The 16,733-nt window shown below is 30.7% G+C and overlaps 1 protein-coding gene across 7 annotated transcripts in view; it reads left to right on the top strand.

The window, feature by feature from the left end:
- The window catches only part of LOC144858828 (kazrin-like), a 74,206-nt gene that overhangs the window by 38,004 nt on the left and 19,469 nt on the right, over window positions 1-16,733 (top strand). For 6 of the 7 annotated variants that reach the window (XM_078714948.1, XM_078714947.1, XM_078714950.1 and 3 more), the window contains exons 3-5: window positions 10,244-10,343; window positions 11,199-11,420; window positions 16,140-16,447. In XM_078714948.1, coding sequence (XP_078571074.1) covers window positions 10,244-10,343; window positions 11,199-11,420; window positions 16,140-16,447 — 630 coding nt within the window. Of the gene's footprint in view, window positions 1-4,158; window positions 4,297-10,243; window positions 10,344-11,198; window positions 11,421-16,139; window positions 16,448-16,733 lie in introns of those variants that run through there. The other variant, XM_078714953.1, reaches the window with a different exon arrangement.

Genomic DNA, 16,733 nt, shown 5'->3' with positions numbered 1-16,733 from the left:
CCGAACCACGACAGTAGTATAGTGTTAGGGCCTTGGTTCGGAGTATGAATTTTACTGTGCAATTTTACTTAGATTGCGTTAACATCTTACCTGTCCAAACCAGCATAGGCCCTCTGAGCAGAGAAAGCCACGAGAAGTAATAAACTGTAAGCACCTCTTGACCATTATTTGTACTCACTGTATGGTTATTAAGAATGTATACAACTTTCTTGGCAGCAGAAACAGAACAAATTTTCAGTAAGCGGCTAAATGGAGACCTGAAAAATATCAGTTAAAAACACCCAATTGATGTTAGAATGTCATTTAAGTGGTTATCGCTGTGCAACTTTTAGCGAATTTTATTGTTTTTTACCAACCAAATATTTAAACTGGAGCAGAAATGCAGTCGGCATAAAAATTATATTTTTTTATAAATAAACGGTTTATTCGACGCTATGCAGCAGAAACAAGTCCTATAAAAGCTATAAAGTACTTTTACATACTGATTATTTTTTACAGGTAAAATAATAGATCATGTGAATGTTTGATATGTAGCACATGAGGTGCTCCATTTTCGTAACTGGTGTAATACTTGCTCTACATTTCTTATTCTAGATTTCAATCTCATTTCCTGAAGATCTTCAGCTCTGTGTTTCCATATGTTCACATGTTTCTAATAAAAACAGTTTAATTCCCATGTACTTTTGGTTTTTTTTATTTTCAAAAGAAAAGAAAGTGTTTCAAACATTTTCCCATAATTGTTTTTCTTATGTGACAATGTTTCCAATTGCCCTATTGTTTATTATTAATTAATATCTTCCTATTAATGTTTGTAACATTTTCACGTAATTATAAGCCAATTAAAAGCCTGCTTATTGTCTTATAAGAATGAATTCATTATTTATGAAAAGAAATTCAGTTAAAAACATGAAAAAATGAAGATTAATTAAATCAGACTTTGAATAAGGTTATTTTGTAGTTTTAATAAAGCTAACTTCCATAGAAAAAAAACCAAAACAAATAATTTTGTCACTTATAAATGACAAAATAAATGGTTAAATCCAAAGCCAATTTGACTATTTTTGTGCTTTAAATTACATTTTTTTCAGGTAAATACATGTTTTTTCGATCCAATTTTTTGGTCAAAGTGTATACCTATTATGTGACAATAAAATGGAATATTAACAAAAAAAAATTATGATTTATTTTTTCATCTTTAAGCTCCCTTATCAGGATTGTGCACAAACTAAACCCTTAGTCGGGCCTTCCATTGCAATTCTTTCTTTAATGTATTTCCCAAAGTTATCTTGCAAAATATAACTGATGATTTTCTTACATGTAATCTTAGGATCCTGTGAACAAATGCAAATTACATTTTTGCTATTGGATTATTTACGAATAATTCAAAATTACAACAGTGTATATAAATACTGTATAACCATGTAGGTTATCCTCAATAATTCCAAGTGATTTTACAGTAATTAAATGTGTTTCTAATCGATTACCGTATAATATCATCCGTTGCACTTTATGATTTCATTGGAAATCACTGCTTTGACATAAGGCCAAATGTGGTGTCTACTAAAGAAATGTCATTCTTTTTGCCAACATGATTGTTTTTAATTTACTTGCCAAAAAGGTTGTTATAATTCACTTGACAGAATCAGTTTCTATAATTAAATCTTTGAGATTTAGAAAAGCCCGCCCCATTTTGTTGATATGTTTAATAATTGACACTAATCAGTGTCACATTATGTTTGCCAAGTTTGTTATCATTTCAAATTCTTCAGACAGTATAATAGGGGAAAGGGAATCACAATAATATAATGTCAAATATGTTCATGTTGTTTCAGGGTTGAAATGTTGTATTTTAAGTTAATACAAAAAAGAATCAAAGTTGTGATTATTTAATTTGGCTATTTGTTTGACCTATTGACTACAGTAGTTGGCTTAGAGTGTACAGTAGTGATGTGGTTAGGAAGTGGGTGGGAATTCTATTTCTGATGACTTAAAAAGAGGCAGCCTTTGCTTTGCCTAGAGGAATGTTGTCTATTTTATGCCTACTGTAGGTTACCTGGATAAGCCAACACTATCCCTTGCTCTTCCCTGGGAGAGTAAATGATACGATTCCTTAAACACTCCTTCATCGTAATGGACTACTCTTCCGTCCCAATGCACGACCATCAATAGGGATATATTCAAGTTCCTATAAGCCTAAACTTATTAATGCTAATTTATATCTGAACTTTGTTTTTTAAGTGAACTTAATTTGCAGCATGGTTGGTTAGTGTTTTTTAGATATCAATCATAATACAGATACTGTAGTTGGAATCCGAAGAAAATTACAAACCATATTTAATTTCAATATTTTTTATTTTATATTAACCTAAATCACATTACAAACTGAACGCTACCATGTCTGTTACCATTTAGTTTGGGGGAAAGTTTAAGTCATGATCGCTTTACTATGAATTTGTTTTGATACATAAATATAAGCAGGGTCTGCGGTAAGTAATTGGCTGTAATGAATCGTGTTATTCTATATGCATATATTTGTGGAATAATTGTAGTAGACAGAGTTGAGGTCAAGAAACCTAAACTTAGTTCCACTCAGCATACACTTTAAAAGACCCAGCAACATCCAACCATTTACCTCTGATGGCTTTCAGGACATCCTCAAAGGAAATTAGTACCATATAAGCCTAGAGTTTATGTAATGGTACAAAAGTACTACAGTACTGTACAACAGGGTCGTAGCCACCAGTAGGTTGGTGTGGTTTCAACCTGATCACTTTCTCACAGAGGTCTTTGACAACCATGTGGGCTGCACAGAGGATTGTTCCCTGTTCTTGCGACCACTTTACTTCTTTACAACTTCTACCACAATCATTTTTTATGTTGTATTTTATTTTATAAAGGTTTAGGACTGTATCGCTACTAGCCTAAAAACTTTATGATGATTCAGATCTCATTTTAATTTTAGAAACAATCTGCAGAACAGTTTACTAGAGTAGGGTCAAATTTGAGGTGGATTTGGCCAGTCAGTAGATTTAGCATAGTGTTCCAACACTGTACCAGATGATGAGTTATGATGAATTTTAGACAAACCTGCTTGTGTCAACTTATTTAATACTTAATAATCTGACCGACCTTGTAAACATTTATAAAGCTTTAGTACTAGTGTATAAAATTATTCACTGCAGATATTTTGTTTCATGTTTTATGTACACTTTTCAATTACATTTTGAGTTCAACAATTTCGTTCTACTTTATCAACAAGAAACACATATTTTTTTTTCTTACAAATTTTCATCTTCCAGCTTTCCATTCATTCATTTGTTCCAGCTTATCTATAAATGCATTTATATGTATATACAAATGATATAATAGCTAAAAAATAAAGATAAATTGTGTATATAAAAATTCTAAAAATGATTCCATTTTCATTTTAAAATTTGTATTTTATCAGCAACAAATGATGTTGCAATAACATTGTTTTCTTCTTATATGAAGTGTATTATTAATCAAAACAGTATTACAAACACTTAATTTAATTGTATATTGTTTCATATTGTTGACATGATATGATTGTTCCAGGGTTAAAGATATACTGTATCACATTAATGTTAAAAATATCAGTGATTCATTAAGCATGATTTAAATTGATACCACTTGTGTAAGTCCATCATTAATAACATTTTCAAGTTTTCAATTGTAATAGATTGAAGGGTTCTCTATTCAAGGTTTTGGACTTCCTTACATTTAACATGTGTGTATTGTAATCACTGCTAATATCTATGTTGATTGGCCAAAGTTTTTTCCGTGTATCTAACAAATAACCTGGTTTGTTACCTCTTGTGTCCTTTCCGATAGCAAATCATTTGACAGGAAACGATATTCAGCTCGAGGCCATGTATATGGTTTTTTTTTCAAGTTTTAGTTTTAGTCTGTTAAACACACGCATCAAAACTATATCCAGCATATTCATACAAGGCCAGGCTACAATTTGATTGGACAAAATTCCAAGTAAACCCTGAACGAATAAATGCAGATTTTATCATATTAGAAGGAAGAGCTGCATAGTCTAGGAACAGATCATTTGTGCATGTGGATCTCGACAATCGATGTAGGCCCTGTATTGCATTCAGTGGTTCCCTGTAGTAGTTTGGATTATTTTATAAACTGAAGTGGAAAATGGGTTCCCGAATGAAACGGCACGAACAGTGGAAGTTTCAACATGATTTCTGGAGTACTTGCAAGTTAGCAACAATCTCTGAATCAATGGAAGCAGCGTTTGTCTTTGCTGAAAAACAGAAGGTGCGTTTCTACTTCTAGGGTCTTCCTTCTATCATGCTCGCTACCACTTTATCTATTTTCTTGTCTATTTTTCGTGTTATGATATGGGTCCATTAAATACCAGGTAACATGCTAATACAATATTTAAAAGAGTTAAACACATAAATACATAATGTTTTTTTTCCAATTTGAACACAATTTTAGCATATTTTTCAAATTATAGTAAAAATGTTTTGTTTTTTGTCAAATGTTGACCTACCGTAAATATCATTTTGTGAAAGAATCTGTAGCTCTAAATTGATTTTCCAGAATTCTATAACAATTAGAGAATATACAGTATAATTACAATGAGTGTCAATCTCTTTTAATATCTTGTTGTTTTTTTTTCTTCAAACTTATATTTATTTGTTTCAAAATTTAAAAGTTGAAATTAAAAATATATGCATGGACTAAGGAAATATATTTGAACTTAGAAAATTATTATCAATTTAGTTATTTTTAAAATTTATTTTCCATAATATTTTTTAACTGAAGAAAACAAATAGCCATATTTAGTTTTTATATAATTATATGGTACTGTATAGTACTTTCAACCAGTCATGTTTTATCAAAGATAACATTGACTTACAATTGTATGCAGAATATTCTTTCATTCTTTAATTGTGAATAATTAGATTAAATTAGTAAAGACCTTGTTAATTGAATGATTATAACTGGATTTTGTAGGAGCTCTTATTTAATTTCCATCCAATAAACCTGATTTAGTTCAATTTACATAGTGGATCCTGGTCTTAGCTGTGATGCCTTTAGGGCTACAGTAGAGCTTATCCCCCAGTTTCTGTGGCAGCACAGCTAAATTGGGGTCAAATGTTTCTTCCTCCATTTATCTTTGGTACCAATTTGTATTTGTAATTGAGACTAATACTGTGGAGGTGTGATCCCAACTTAACTTCCAAGTGTGGTGATAGCTACTGTAGTTCAATATACCAATAGTAACTTAAGCTGTGTTTATACGCACAGGGAGTTAACTCTGTTCTAGACAAACTTAAGTTGATCCTAATCATCCATGTTTCATCTGCAGCAAATACTGTGTTGTTAACTATGATATAACTCTTGTCTCTTGTATACCTCTAATATAAAGATGTGTATGATGTCACTTTGACATCATAGCTTCTATCATCATTATCTTCATCATCACCATAAATATATGACCATGATAACAATAAACATCAACTTGATATTCATGAACTGCGGATAGAAAAAGTTTTATTCCTTTTTGTCATTAGACAAAGTGACTGGTATTTCCATCATAGATATTTTTATTATAACTTTAGCATTCATTCAGGTAGTATCAGTATGTATTAAAAGCATGCATTAGGAAATTAAATTGAAATGTGTAGTATTCGGCCCGTTTGAAGGTGCATGGCAATTCATTATATCATTCTGAAAAGATAGTAGTAGAGTAATAACAGAATCATAATTGCACCTATTTATAATGTTCCATTTAATTTACAATGTTTTCGCCATAGATCTTGTATTTCAGTAACATTGTTTTGATATCAGCCAACATTACTACTTTACTTAAGTATACTGTATCACAATAATGTTTATGTTTATTATTAGGTATATTGTTAAGTATAGTGCAACTTAAAATTATTTTGGTTATGAGAATGAGGAGATTTATTGATTATTTAGCGGTCAAAAGGAGAGTTTAAAAAGAGTTTTTATGTTTTGAAAAAAATAATGATATATTATCATTTGGAGCCTTTTGGTACTTTTAGATTTTATTGATATTATACTGTATGTTATTGTTGAATTAAAGTTTAATGAGTTATAGTAAAACTGAACATACTGTATTTCATTTGTGAGCAACTTTGTGCATACTGTAGCTTTTTATTTTTTTAAGGTATTTATTGGAAAGGCCAGAAGATTGTTAGTACAGTAGTAGTTTAAGCTATTTTAAAGCAAAAGGGTTTCAGAGTGGTCTTGTGAATCATCATCTGTGAACGTGAGATCATTATTTCAACAATTGCCTTGTAATAAAATATTATATTTCTGTTTATTCAATTTAGTTTTTTGTCATAAAATATTCAATAATTTCCTGTTTGGTCTTTTCTGTACAGTTTGTGGTTGTGGCGTATCCAAAAGATGGTACAACAATTACCTGAAATATTTCTTCTAAGAAAAAACATTCTATATTTATTCAATATCAATAAAAAAAATATTGGAGAACGTTTGTGTTTTAAAGTTACTGTCACGTAATTTGTTAATTTCATGCTTGCTGTTGGTTTTATGTACAGCAATGTTTGTTCAGTTGTTGGGTTGTATTGTATGTAGAGTATATTCTGAGTTTGCATGAAAATCTGGTAAACGTTTTAACCTGGATGCTGAATTGCAGGATATCTCAAGATCTTCTTGCACAGTTTAATTCTTCGAATAACAAATTGTGGTTTTTAATTGTTTCCTAAATTAAATAATATAACATCATCAATGTTATGATACATTACCATATAAACTAAATTAAGTCATGTCACTGAACTTTAAGATCACTCGTACACATTTTAAACTGGGGGACACAAATTCATTCTTCAGAAGCAAGTACTAAATTAATAATTGAATAAATAATGGAAATTTGCAACTAATTAGGTCTGGTAATACCACAACATACAGTTATTACTTCTTCATAGTTTAAAAGTTTTATTGATAGCACACAATTGATTTTCATTCTAAACTCTGAAAATCTTTGATATAAAGGTTTATCCTATATTTGTTTTTTAAATGTTTTGTTTTTTTTATATATATGTTACTGAATAAATTACTGAAATTATTTTCTGTATCTGAGCAACAAAATCTTCATTTTTAATGTTTGTATTTTGCAGAAACTGAATTTAGATAGCAGATATTGTGAAAATACATTGTGAATCATTCATATATCTTATTGTACTAATTTATCTGTATATTAACTGGTGGTATTAACACCCAGGTGTGTAAACCGTAGAGTTTTTCTATGCAAAGTGAAAGAGTTTTCGATATTTTGAATTCTGTTAAGGTACTGATTTGCTTTTAGTAAAAATGACATTTTATTCTTCTAAATAAAAATGTTGTTTCCCAAAAGTGCAAATTACAGAATGAAATGATACAGAGGCTTCTGTCATAAATGACCTTGTAACAAGAAAATAACAAAATATAAATTGAATACAATTTGTATTGTAGTTTCTTTTTTATACCATTTCAATAGCATTTTTACATTTGACAATAGGATCTTCAGAGTGAGACATGTAATTTTACAGTTGATTAGTCTTTAACATCCTCATATTCTCTGCAAACATCTTTGATATTCACCCGCTTCCGTGGACAGTCTATTGATACGAGTGTTACCTAAGGCATTACTGACACGTGTAATGTGTCATGTTCATCCAAGCATTCATTGTTGTTATTTTATTATGGTAAACTGTAATTTACCTGATCCAAAAAAGTACACAAGTTCTAAAAACTATTGATGCATAAAAATTGACTGAATTTAGATGAACTATTGTATGAATAAATACATATTGTAATGAATGTACCAGTGTCTTTTCACATCTGCAAAAAGTAACTTGTAACAAGTTGAAATTTGGTTTGCATAGTGTGAAGACAATTTTGTGGAGATTTTACTCGTCGTCCCCTCCCAGCGAGAGGACTGTTTTTGTTTTGAGTTAACTGCGCATGCGTAATTGCCCTGATATTTAACTGACCAATCACAGTGTTTGCTAAATAATCAAATAGCGCTAACTACACTTCCTCCCAAGATTTTACAAGGGTCGTGAATGTGTACTTGAAACATGTAATAAAGTGGGATATGAAAATATGTTACAACTTGTTAAAATTTGTAATAATTTATGCAGTGTGAAAAGGGTATACAGTTTGTATATTTTAGTTATCGGGCTTTAAATGGAACTCTTTATTTATAGATCCGCCAGATCAATGCACCACCTGTGATAAAACTGCATATAATTGGTAGACCAGCTATAATTTACTCAAATTAAGATATATGTGGTATTGATTCTGTAATTAACTTCTTGGGATAAGTATGTTTCACAAATATCTGGCTATAAAAAGAATATAGTGACGCTAATTGTCTGGCTGAAGACTTGCTAGAAAAAAAATCAATTCTAGTGATAGTAATTAGTAGTACCATGGTAGTGGTACTTCTTAATGCTACACTTTTGATTGTGTTTACTATTTCTCCTATTACTGATGAAATTGTATAGCTTTTTTTCAACTTTCTTTCAAATTCTTCATTACTGTAAATAAATGTCAATCTTATTCTCTCTTTAAACTAATTTATTCCAAAAAATGCAAATGTTTTGCTATAATTGCTAACTAACTAATTTTATACAAAATTATTTAAGACTGAAATTGAACATATTCAAATGTATTTTTTTGAATGTTTTCTACATCACGTTTATCAATATGTTAGACTAATTCAACAAATGTATAAAGAATATTTAATTGCATTTCTTTATTCATCAATTATTGCTGTAGATTCTTATCAATCATATTTTTTTAATGTCCGGACAACTATTCCTTGCATAATTACCTCATTATTAACTGTGATATCAATAGTTTTAAATTCTTTCGTTACAAGGTATGGACAGTTTTACTGTATTCCATTCAGTTAAATATTGTGTAATTCAACATGAATGTGTTTTTTGTCTTCTAAAATTATAAATACTTTCAGCTGTTTGCGGTTTTGCATTTTATCCTTTAGGTAACATTAATTACTTGTTGCGTTGTTGATTTCTTCATGAACTGCCTGGTACAATACGACTATTACATTTTTAACTGAGGAAGTCCTCGTTTGCTATTTGTACAGAAGTCTGCAGGCCATGTCTGACATTCAATGCTGAACAACATTTTCAGGATGGGATAATTTAAATAAAGCATCATTAGAATGTATGAAATTACATGACTTTTTGTACTGTATATAGCCTAGTGCTAGCAGTTCAACTAGCTGTGTGGTTGAAAAGTTGTATCCAATCCTGAGGTCCTTGATTATATTCTTTTTTTTTTGCAAAACAGTCCCTTGGCATGTTTAATAATAAACATTTATAATGTGCTCTATATCCAATGAAATAATAAACCAATTAAAAATATGATTATTATGATCATATAATAAAACTGTTTTTTGCTCTTAAGATGATGTTTAAACCAATATACAAATCACTCACACTTTTAATAAATTATCAATTGCACAGGAACTGAGCGAATACTTCGCAAAATTCATCGGGCAGGCTATTTAATTTTATTTTGTCAGGTAAAAAAAGATTTGTCTATTTTTACCTTTAAAATTAAATAGCACTCCCTATAACCTGCAAAATAAGCACAAACCTGTCATACTAAATGCATATACAGAGAAAGCATGCCATTTTCAGTGAGTTTGTCTGAGCAGTGTAACAAAATGATTAGGTCAAATGTCTCTTAAAGAACAATCCGAATGTCAAGTTTGAGCATAAACAACATTCATCTTCACATGGATTGCTGCCAATAACATAATCATCAAACGCTGTCTACATACAAGTTTACGTCAATAATTGCACTACATAATCTCTTGTATCAGATACTCTTAATCCTATAATGTCTATGATCACTGCTCCAGAAAACGTAATCATTCAACTCCAAATTATTTCATCAAACCATTCAATCATTCTTTCAATCCAATCACGAATTTCAGTAAACAAAATACGGTAATAAAAGTGTTCATGTGTTGTAGAACCTCTATTAAGGGGACACCTTTTTCGATTTTGTCAATAAATATTTGCTAGTGCAGCAGGACAAACTTAATAAAACTATATAAAGAAAGGAGCAAAACAAGAAATTGGTAAATTTTGAGCTTAAGATAATGCCGACATCACTTTACTACCATCATTTTTCAGCCTTTCACATTACATGGTTATTTTTTTATGTTTTATTTTAATATTTTATATAGAGTGCTAATCAAGAAGTGAATGCATTAAAATCAGAATTAGCAGAGAGAGATCGACGACTTACGGAAATCGGCGAACATGGTAATATTCAAGATAACAAAGGTTCGTAAATGTTAATATAATTACAATCGTATCCGATTGCGGTTGCAGAAACACCTACCATACAGATTGACTTTACTTGACAGTGTCAAGTCTCCCATGTTTTATAATCAAACCAAGCTGTATTGGAACTCCTGGGTGATATTCATATACTGTGGGGAAATTGATGTCAACGCAATCTCCAAGTGACTGTCATATTTACAGGTTCTTTCCTGAAATTGACAACATAAAGCACTGATGGATGTTGTAGATATGAGTAAACGATTGATGCAAGATTATTGTATAGATTAATGAACTGTAGCTTAAGGAAATAGTGAGTTACAGAGAGTTATTTGTAGTGGAACCAATGCCACTGGTAGTCATATGTATGTTATAGAATAAGGTTTGTGGTAGGCTACATCATGCATTTGAAAATGAAATAAAGTAAAGTTAAGAATGGCTTTTAGTTGTGACGCTATTACCATCTTCTGGAGTAACATCAAGTAACATTCTCAACTTTGCTTTATTTCCCTTTTAGAATATTTCAAACCTTTTAACAAATTTACATTATGTATACTTAAATCATACTAGATGTTCTATTACTCAGACTTTTCAAATCTTGTACATCAAATCTCTCAATCTAGTGACCATCTTTCTAAAATATTGTCATTTAAAAAAAAAAAAACATAAGTTTAACATAAAATAGTACATTTGTGTATACAAACCTTTCAGTTAATTTTCATTTGAAATGGAAAGTTGGCTGGCTATGTAAAAATACTGTATAAACAATCATGCCAAAACAATCATGCCAATGTAAATGACCAATACAGTTTTGCATTGATATGTTTTTATCTTACGTAATGTTTATTTTAATCACAGAATGGCAAAGACAACAAGAGGAGAATGAACACCAAAAAGAACTACAGAAATTAAGAGACAGAAATAGTAAATTAGAAGCTGAGAACAAGAACCTATTACGGCAGCTTGATGATTTACGAGTACTTAGTAGTTACCAGTCTGAGATACCACAAGCTAGCGAGCTTCAAATACAGTTGACAAGGACAGAACACGACTTAGCACGTGCTAAGGAAGCTCTAACAGGTACGATATGCAGGGCTGTAGCTAGAAAAATCTAGGGTTTGGTGTCAAATCATAAGTGTGGGTATTCTCGCGTATCAAAAGGACTTTGACTGGTAGAAGAATTCAGTAACCATTTATTTCTCCAAAAATATTTTTCCAGCAATTACCACTGCCATACTCATCAATAAATGTTATGTAAATTGTTAAATATTTGAATAAGCAAAGATATTTGAGAAGTGGCTTTTTACAAAGTCCATACATAGCCAGGATTTTTTCCACAAAAGGGGCAAAAATGTTATAACTTGTCTAGACTGTAGTTAAAAACATGCTCTTCAGTAAAGAGAGGGGGTTTGATTGAACTCTTGAACCTCCCTAGCTAAGACTTTTCTTTCAATTCCAATGAACTGTGATTTTTCACTGTAGGAGTAACCTTCATTTTTTACATATTACTGGTATATAAAACATTCGGTTAATATCTTTTAAATAGATTTTTGACAATCTAGTAAACTGCGTACCATGTCAAATGAGCAATGCTACATTATTTGCAGACTTTGTTTCCTGTATTGAATACATTGTTTTATTCATGCTGCCCTGGGAAGTATGTGAATCAGCAACCAGGACCTGGATACAAATAAACTGTACCTGGGAATGTTAATTATCGGATTTGACCTATTAAATATTAATAGATGCATAATTTCAAATATGGTTACTACAGCATCCTGTGAATAATTCTGCTTTCTCATAATTATTTTAATGTGTGTTAATTAATGTCTTTAAATCTTTGCTATGATTGGATTATGTGTGTGACATGTGTGTGACATGTGGTTGACTATAGACATGAGAATAGATAAGAACCTAATCTTCAGCATTGAAAGTATAAAAATATGTCCTTAAAGCATGTTGAGTTGATAATGTATAAAAATAATGTATGATAAAGCCAGACTGACAACACCATTTTGAAGCGATCAAGTTGAAATCATTTAAACCTAGTTGAAATTTGTGAACCATTTGACTGGTCAGTTTGAACAATCTTGTTATTGAATTACCTTTGTTTAACACCAATGATAGATATTGATTTTGATATCTGGGTTGATTTTGACCCTGTCAGTAACCTAAACTACTTCCATGTACAGAAATGATTAACTTGTTGAATCTTTTGACTCAACTTAACTTTTACCTTTCTGACCCATATCAGCACCCTTCTCCAATGTTATAATGTCCAATCACGTACTAAAATAATTCTTTTATAAATTTAAATGTATATTATACATCAGTAGATTACATTAAAACCACCTAAAACATAAAGGGCTTGTGTGATCACTAAAACTTACTTGTGTTGTTTACAGCGAGCAAAATCAAATACTTCTGATAACTCTTGGAGGTTTCAAACATATACATGTAACTTACTCCAATTTGAACGGTGAACAAGCTAAACCATAATGCAACTTAAAGCATGTAGCATTGCTTATAGCACTATTTTCCATAGTCATGTTATGAGTTACAGCCAAATGTCAATCAGTAACAATTGACTGACAAAAGGTCATAATCATTACACTATTGACGGCTAGCTTTCAACAGATTCCCCACACAGGAGACAATACCAAAGCACTTCAATAATTCAACAATCAATAGGGCTGGTGGGATAACCAGAGGAATTCCCTCAGGAAACTGGCTTCTAGACCTCACACTACTACAATTTATAGATGGATTGCTTTTCTCATTCAAATCATGGACTGTTTTAAGAATCATTCTTTAGGTGTTAACATTTCAGACTTTAATGCTGGAGACACTTGTGGACCAGAATCTACAATATGTATTGTTGAATTTTGGATACCAAAGCTATGTTCTGATAATTATACACTTTTTTGAATATATATAAAATGTGCTTCAATCCAATTAAAGACCACTATTTGGGTCAGACTTTTAGTGGACTGTATCAGTAGACTCTAATTTTAAACATTTTTGTTAAAAAATGTTTTTAATTCATTAACATAAGAAACTGTGTAGTTATCAAACAGGTGACATACTGTATACTTATTTTATATTTAAACCAATGGCTCAATGACTTTAATGTTAAATGATGAATTCATTCATAAAATTCAATGTTCTGACATTATATTATACAATTAAAATGCACTGTTTGCAAAATATTTGAAATGTTGATATTATTGAAAGCTATAACAGCAAATTTTCTTGTTGTTGGCCTATAGCCAGCGTCCTGATTCCATCATTCAAGGTTCTATGTCTGCGATAATTTGTGACTGATATCTGCATGATTTGTAAGATCAAAATCTAAATCATTTTCTGGAACAGATTAAGTATATAAAGCAGCTAAAGGGGAACAAAAAGGACAGTTTATGTTTTAGAAATGTTATAATTTTCTTTGTTCTGGGATTTGTTTTATGTTCAAATTTTTAGCGTAGTGGACAATTAACTTAATTATCTCTTATAAAGCGTGTCTTTAGGAAACTTATTAACAAATGCTGTTTTATACTGTAATGCCCTTTCATTTTTTGGTTCCTTTTCTATGGTGTAGACAAAATGACTTATGAAATAATGTTATTTCTTCTTTCCCTAACTTCACACATCCATACACATAGGACAGCATTATTACTGGTATTGGGAAGGTTTAAATGAAATGTGAAACATTTGTGCCTTCTTGGATCCAATATAGAGACCTACACCACTTAGGCAGGGTAGGTAAATTGTTAGCTACTGGAGATGGACTTAAGGAGGTCTCGTCCATCTCAAGTTTTCTTTCAATTCAGCCATCCACCCTTTTCCAAGCCTCTTCATTAATCCAGTATAAATTGACATTGCATATCCATGAGTAGTATATTCCCCTGTGACGGTAAATGTCTAACTAGCCTTGAAAACTCTTGCTTGAACTCCTACTCTGGATTGAAATACCAAAATTAAAGGATCTACCCAGGATTTGTCCCTTCTAATTCAAGGACAATTTTATACTATTTTGTTTTGTATTTTGGTTTTTTAATTGGTGACTAAGTATCATAGTAGTTAGTTTATTGCAATGATATTATCTGATTATTTTATAGATATAACTGAAGGCGTGGACTTGGAAATGGTCCTAAAAAATATTTGTTTACAAGAAAATTGAATTTAAATGTACAAAAAACTAATATCTTTGTATAAATCCAAAGAAAATGTAATATATTTATTTATTTTATATAATTTAAAATGACAATGATGTGGGTAAACATTGCCTGGATCTCAATGAAGATACAAACAAAATCAAAGCTAACTCAAAACAATAAAGTAAAACAACCAGAAAAATTTCCAAGCTTTAGAAAACATCATTCCAAAATGTCAGGGCAACATAATAATTCTTTGCATAGATTTACAGAAACTATTTTTTTTTTCAAATTAATCAGACTTGAATGAATCACATATGGTTGTCTTTATTTCTATATACTGGGTACTTGAGCATTTAAATTGATTGTCTGTTGTTTGAACAGTTTTTGTTGTCAGGATACAGTTTACAATTCGTTATTTACTTTACAAGCAAGTTCCTAAGTAGCTGGCGTCAATTGTCGTCCATTCTTCCTTGGCTTTTCATTTGTATTATAATTTTTTTGTCTGCTTTCAAAATCGTGACACTAAGATATTATTTACTTTTTTGAAACAAATTATGTTCACGTTATCAGCTGATTGTTTCTGTTCTAATATTGTTATATCATTCCCCGTTGTCGAATTGTTTAATTTTGACCAATCCCAATTGTCTGTGAGTATAATTTCATATGTCCCCGCTTTGTAATTTAATTTCATGAGGAGATAAAACATTACAATAAATTGCCAATGTCATAATTCAAATTAAATGAAGTGTTGAAAGCACTTTCTCATATTAAAGTGCCTTGTATTTTATTGCCTTAATGATATACAAGAAAGGAAATAATTTACTTTTGTGTTAAGTAATTATAGATCAAGGGTATTGTGTAACAGTGTAACAGTTACTGCTGACATGTTTCATATACAGTGCAACCCCTACTTTGGGTAATTTCTATTAAGGGGACATTACCTGAAAAATGAACATCAAAATAATTCTTAACACTACATAGAACACCTATTCATGGGACGCCCCTATGTATTAGGGGACACTCTCTGAAGTTCTGAAAATGTTTTACTGTTAGTAGTATGTTATTGGATATATGTTGATATAAATTTTGCGGTACACCACGTATGTTAGTTCTGAAAAGAACTGTTGGATATACATTTTAATGTACACTGTATGCTTAGATTAAAAACTTTGATTGTGTTTGTAAAACTTTTAGGAAAACTTTATTTCCTTCTGAGTTTATTGCACTTTAGTAGTTTTTTTTAACCAGCGTGGTATACAGTACTTTTGGGTTCAGCTAATCACCGTAATCATTTCCTATTGTAGGTTTTAAAAGGAAACTTTATTAACGGATAGTAGGTAATATTTTGGTTATCTGCTTATTTGGGCAAAATATTGCATTTAATGACTCACTACATGGGTGATTTGTAAAATGTGGTTAAAGGAAAATTAAAACACAGCTAAAATGAAAGTGTATTGGTATCTTCTTTTATAATATAATTTATTGTATGATTGATTCAATCTAGATAAAATTGTGTAGATTGTTTTCTGCATTTTTCAACTTGGAATTGCCCTTGTTTTTTTTTGCATTAATCATGGTTACATTTGCACATTGTAATACAATTTTAATATTATTTATACATATGTTATATCTTTAACTTTGATAGCAATGAAGGCAGATAGGAAAAGATTAAAAAGCGAGAAAGTTGATCTTTTAAAACAAATGAAGCAACTCTATAGAACATTAGAAGCAAATGAGGGCAGTCTTCGCAATTACATTCATAAATTTGAAGAACAGATGGATGAAAAAGATGGTGAACTACACAGAATGCAAGATGAGAAAGAAGAAATTGAAAAGGACAAATGGGAAGTGCTAAGAAGAGCGAAGGAAGCTGCAGAAAGATCAATAGTATTAAGGGATAGCAATGAGGAAAAGGACCGTCAAATTGCTACGCTTCTTCATACTTTAGATCAGGTATAAGCAAAAACGATATTTGAATTTTTTTTTCCAGGTTCCACTTCTTTTTTGAAGGGTTTCACATTATTTGAGATGAAGATATTTTAATAATTCTATAAAAAAACATATTTTGTACCTACCTGGCAAGTAAAAATTTCACATCTTCTACAGTATCATCTCTCTGACTGATTTCTTTTAGAACTTCTATTCCATCTCACATGATGTACACCCCATGGTCAAATCAGCCTATACCTTTAACAAGACCATGGAGACATGTATTATTATTTAATTATTATAAAAATAA

Source organism: Antedon bifida, chromosome 2 (assembly GCF_963402885.1).
Source record: "Antedon bifida chromosome 2, ecAntBifi1.1, whole genome shotgun sequence".
In the NCBI taxonomy this organism is placed as follows: domain Eukaryota; kingdom Metazoa; phylum Echinodermata; class Crinoidea; order Comatulida; family Antedonidae; genus Antedon; species Antedon bifida.
This window is presented reverse-complemented; position numbering and strand designations above follow the sequence as displayed.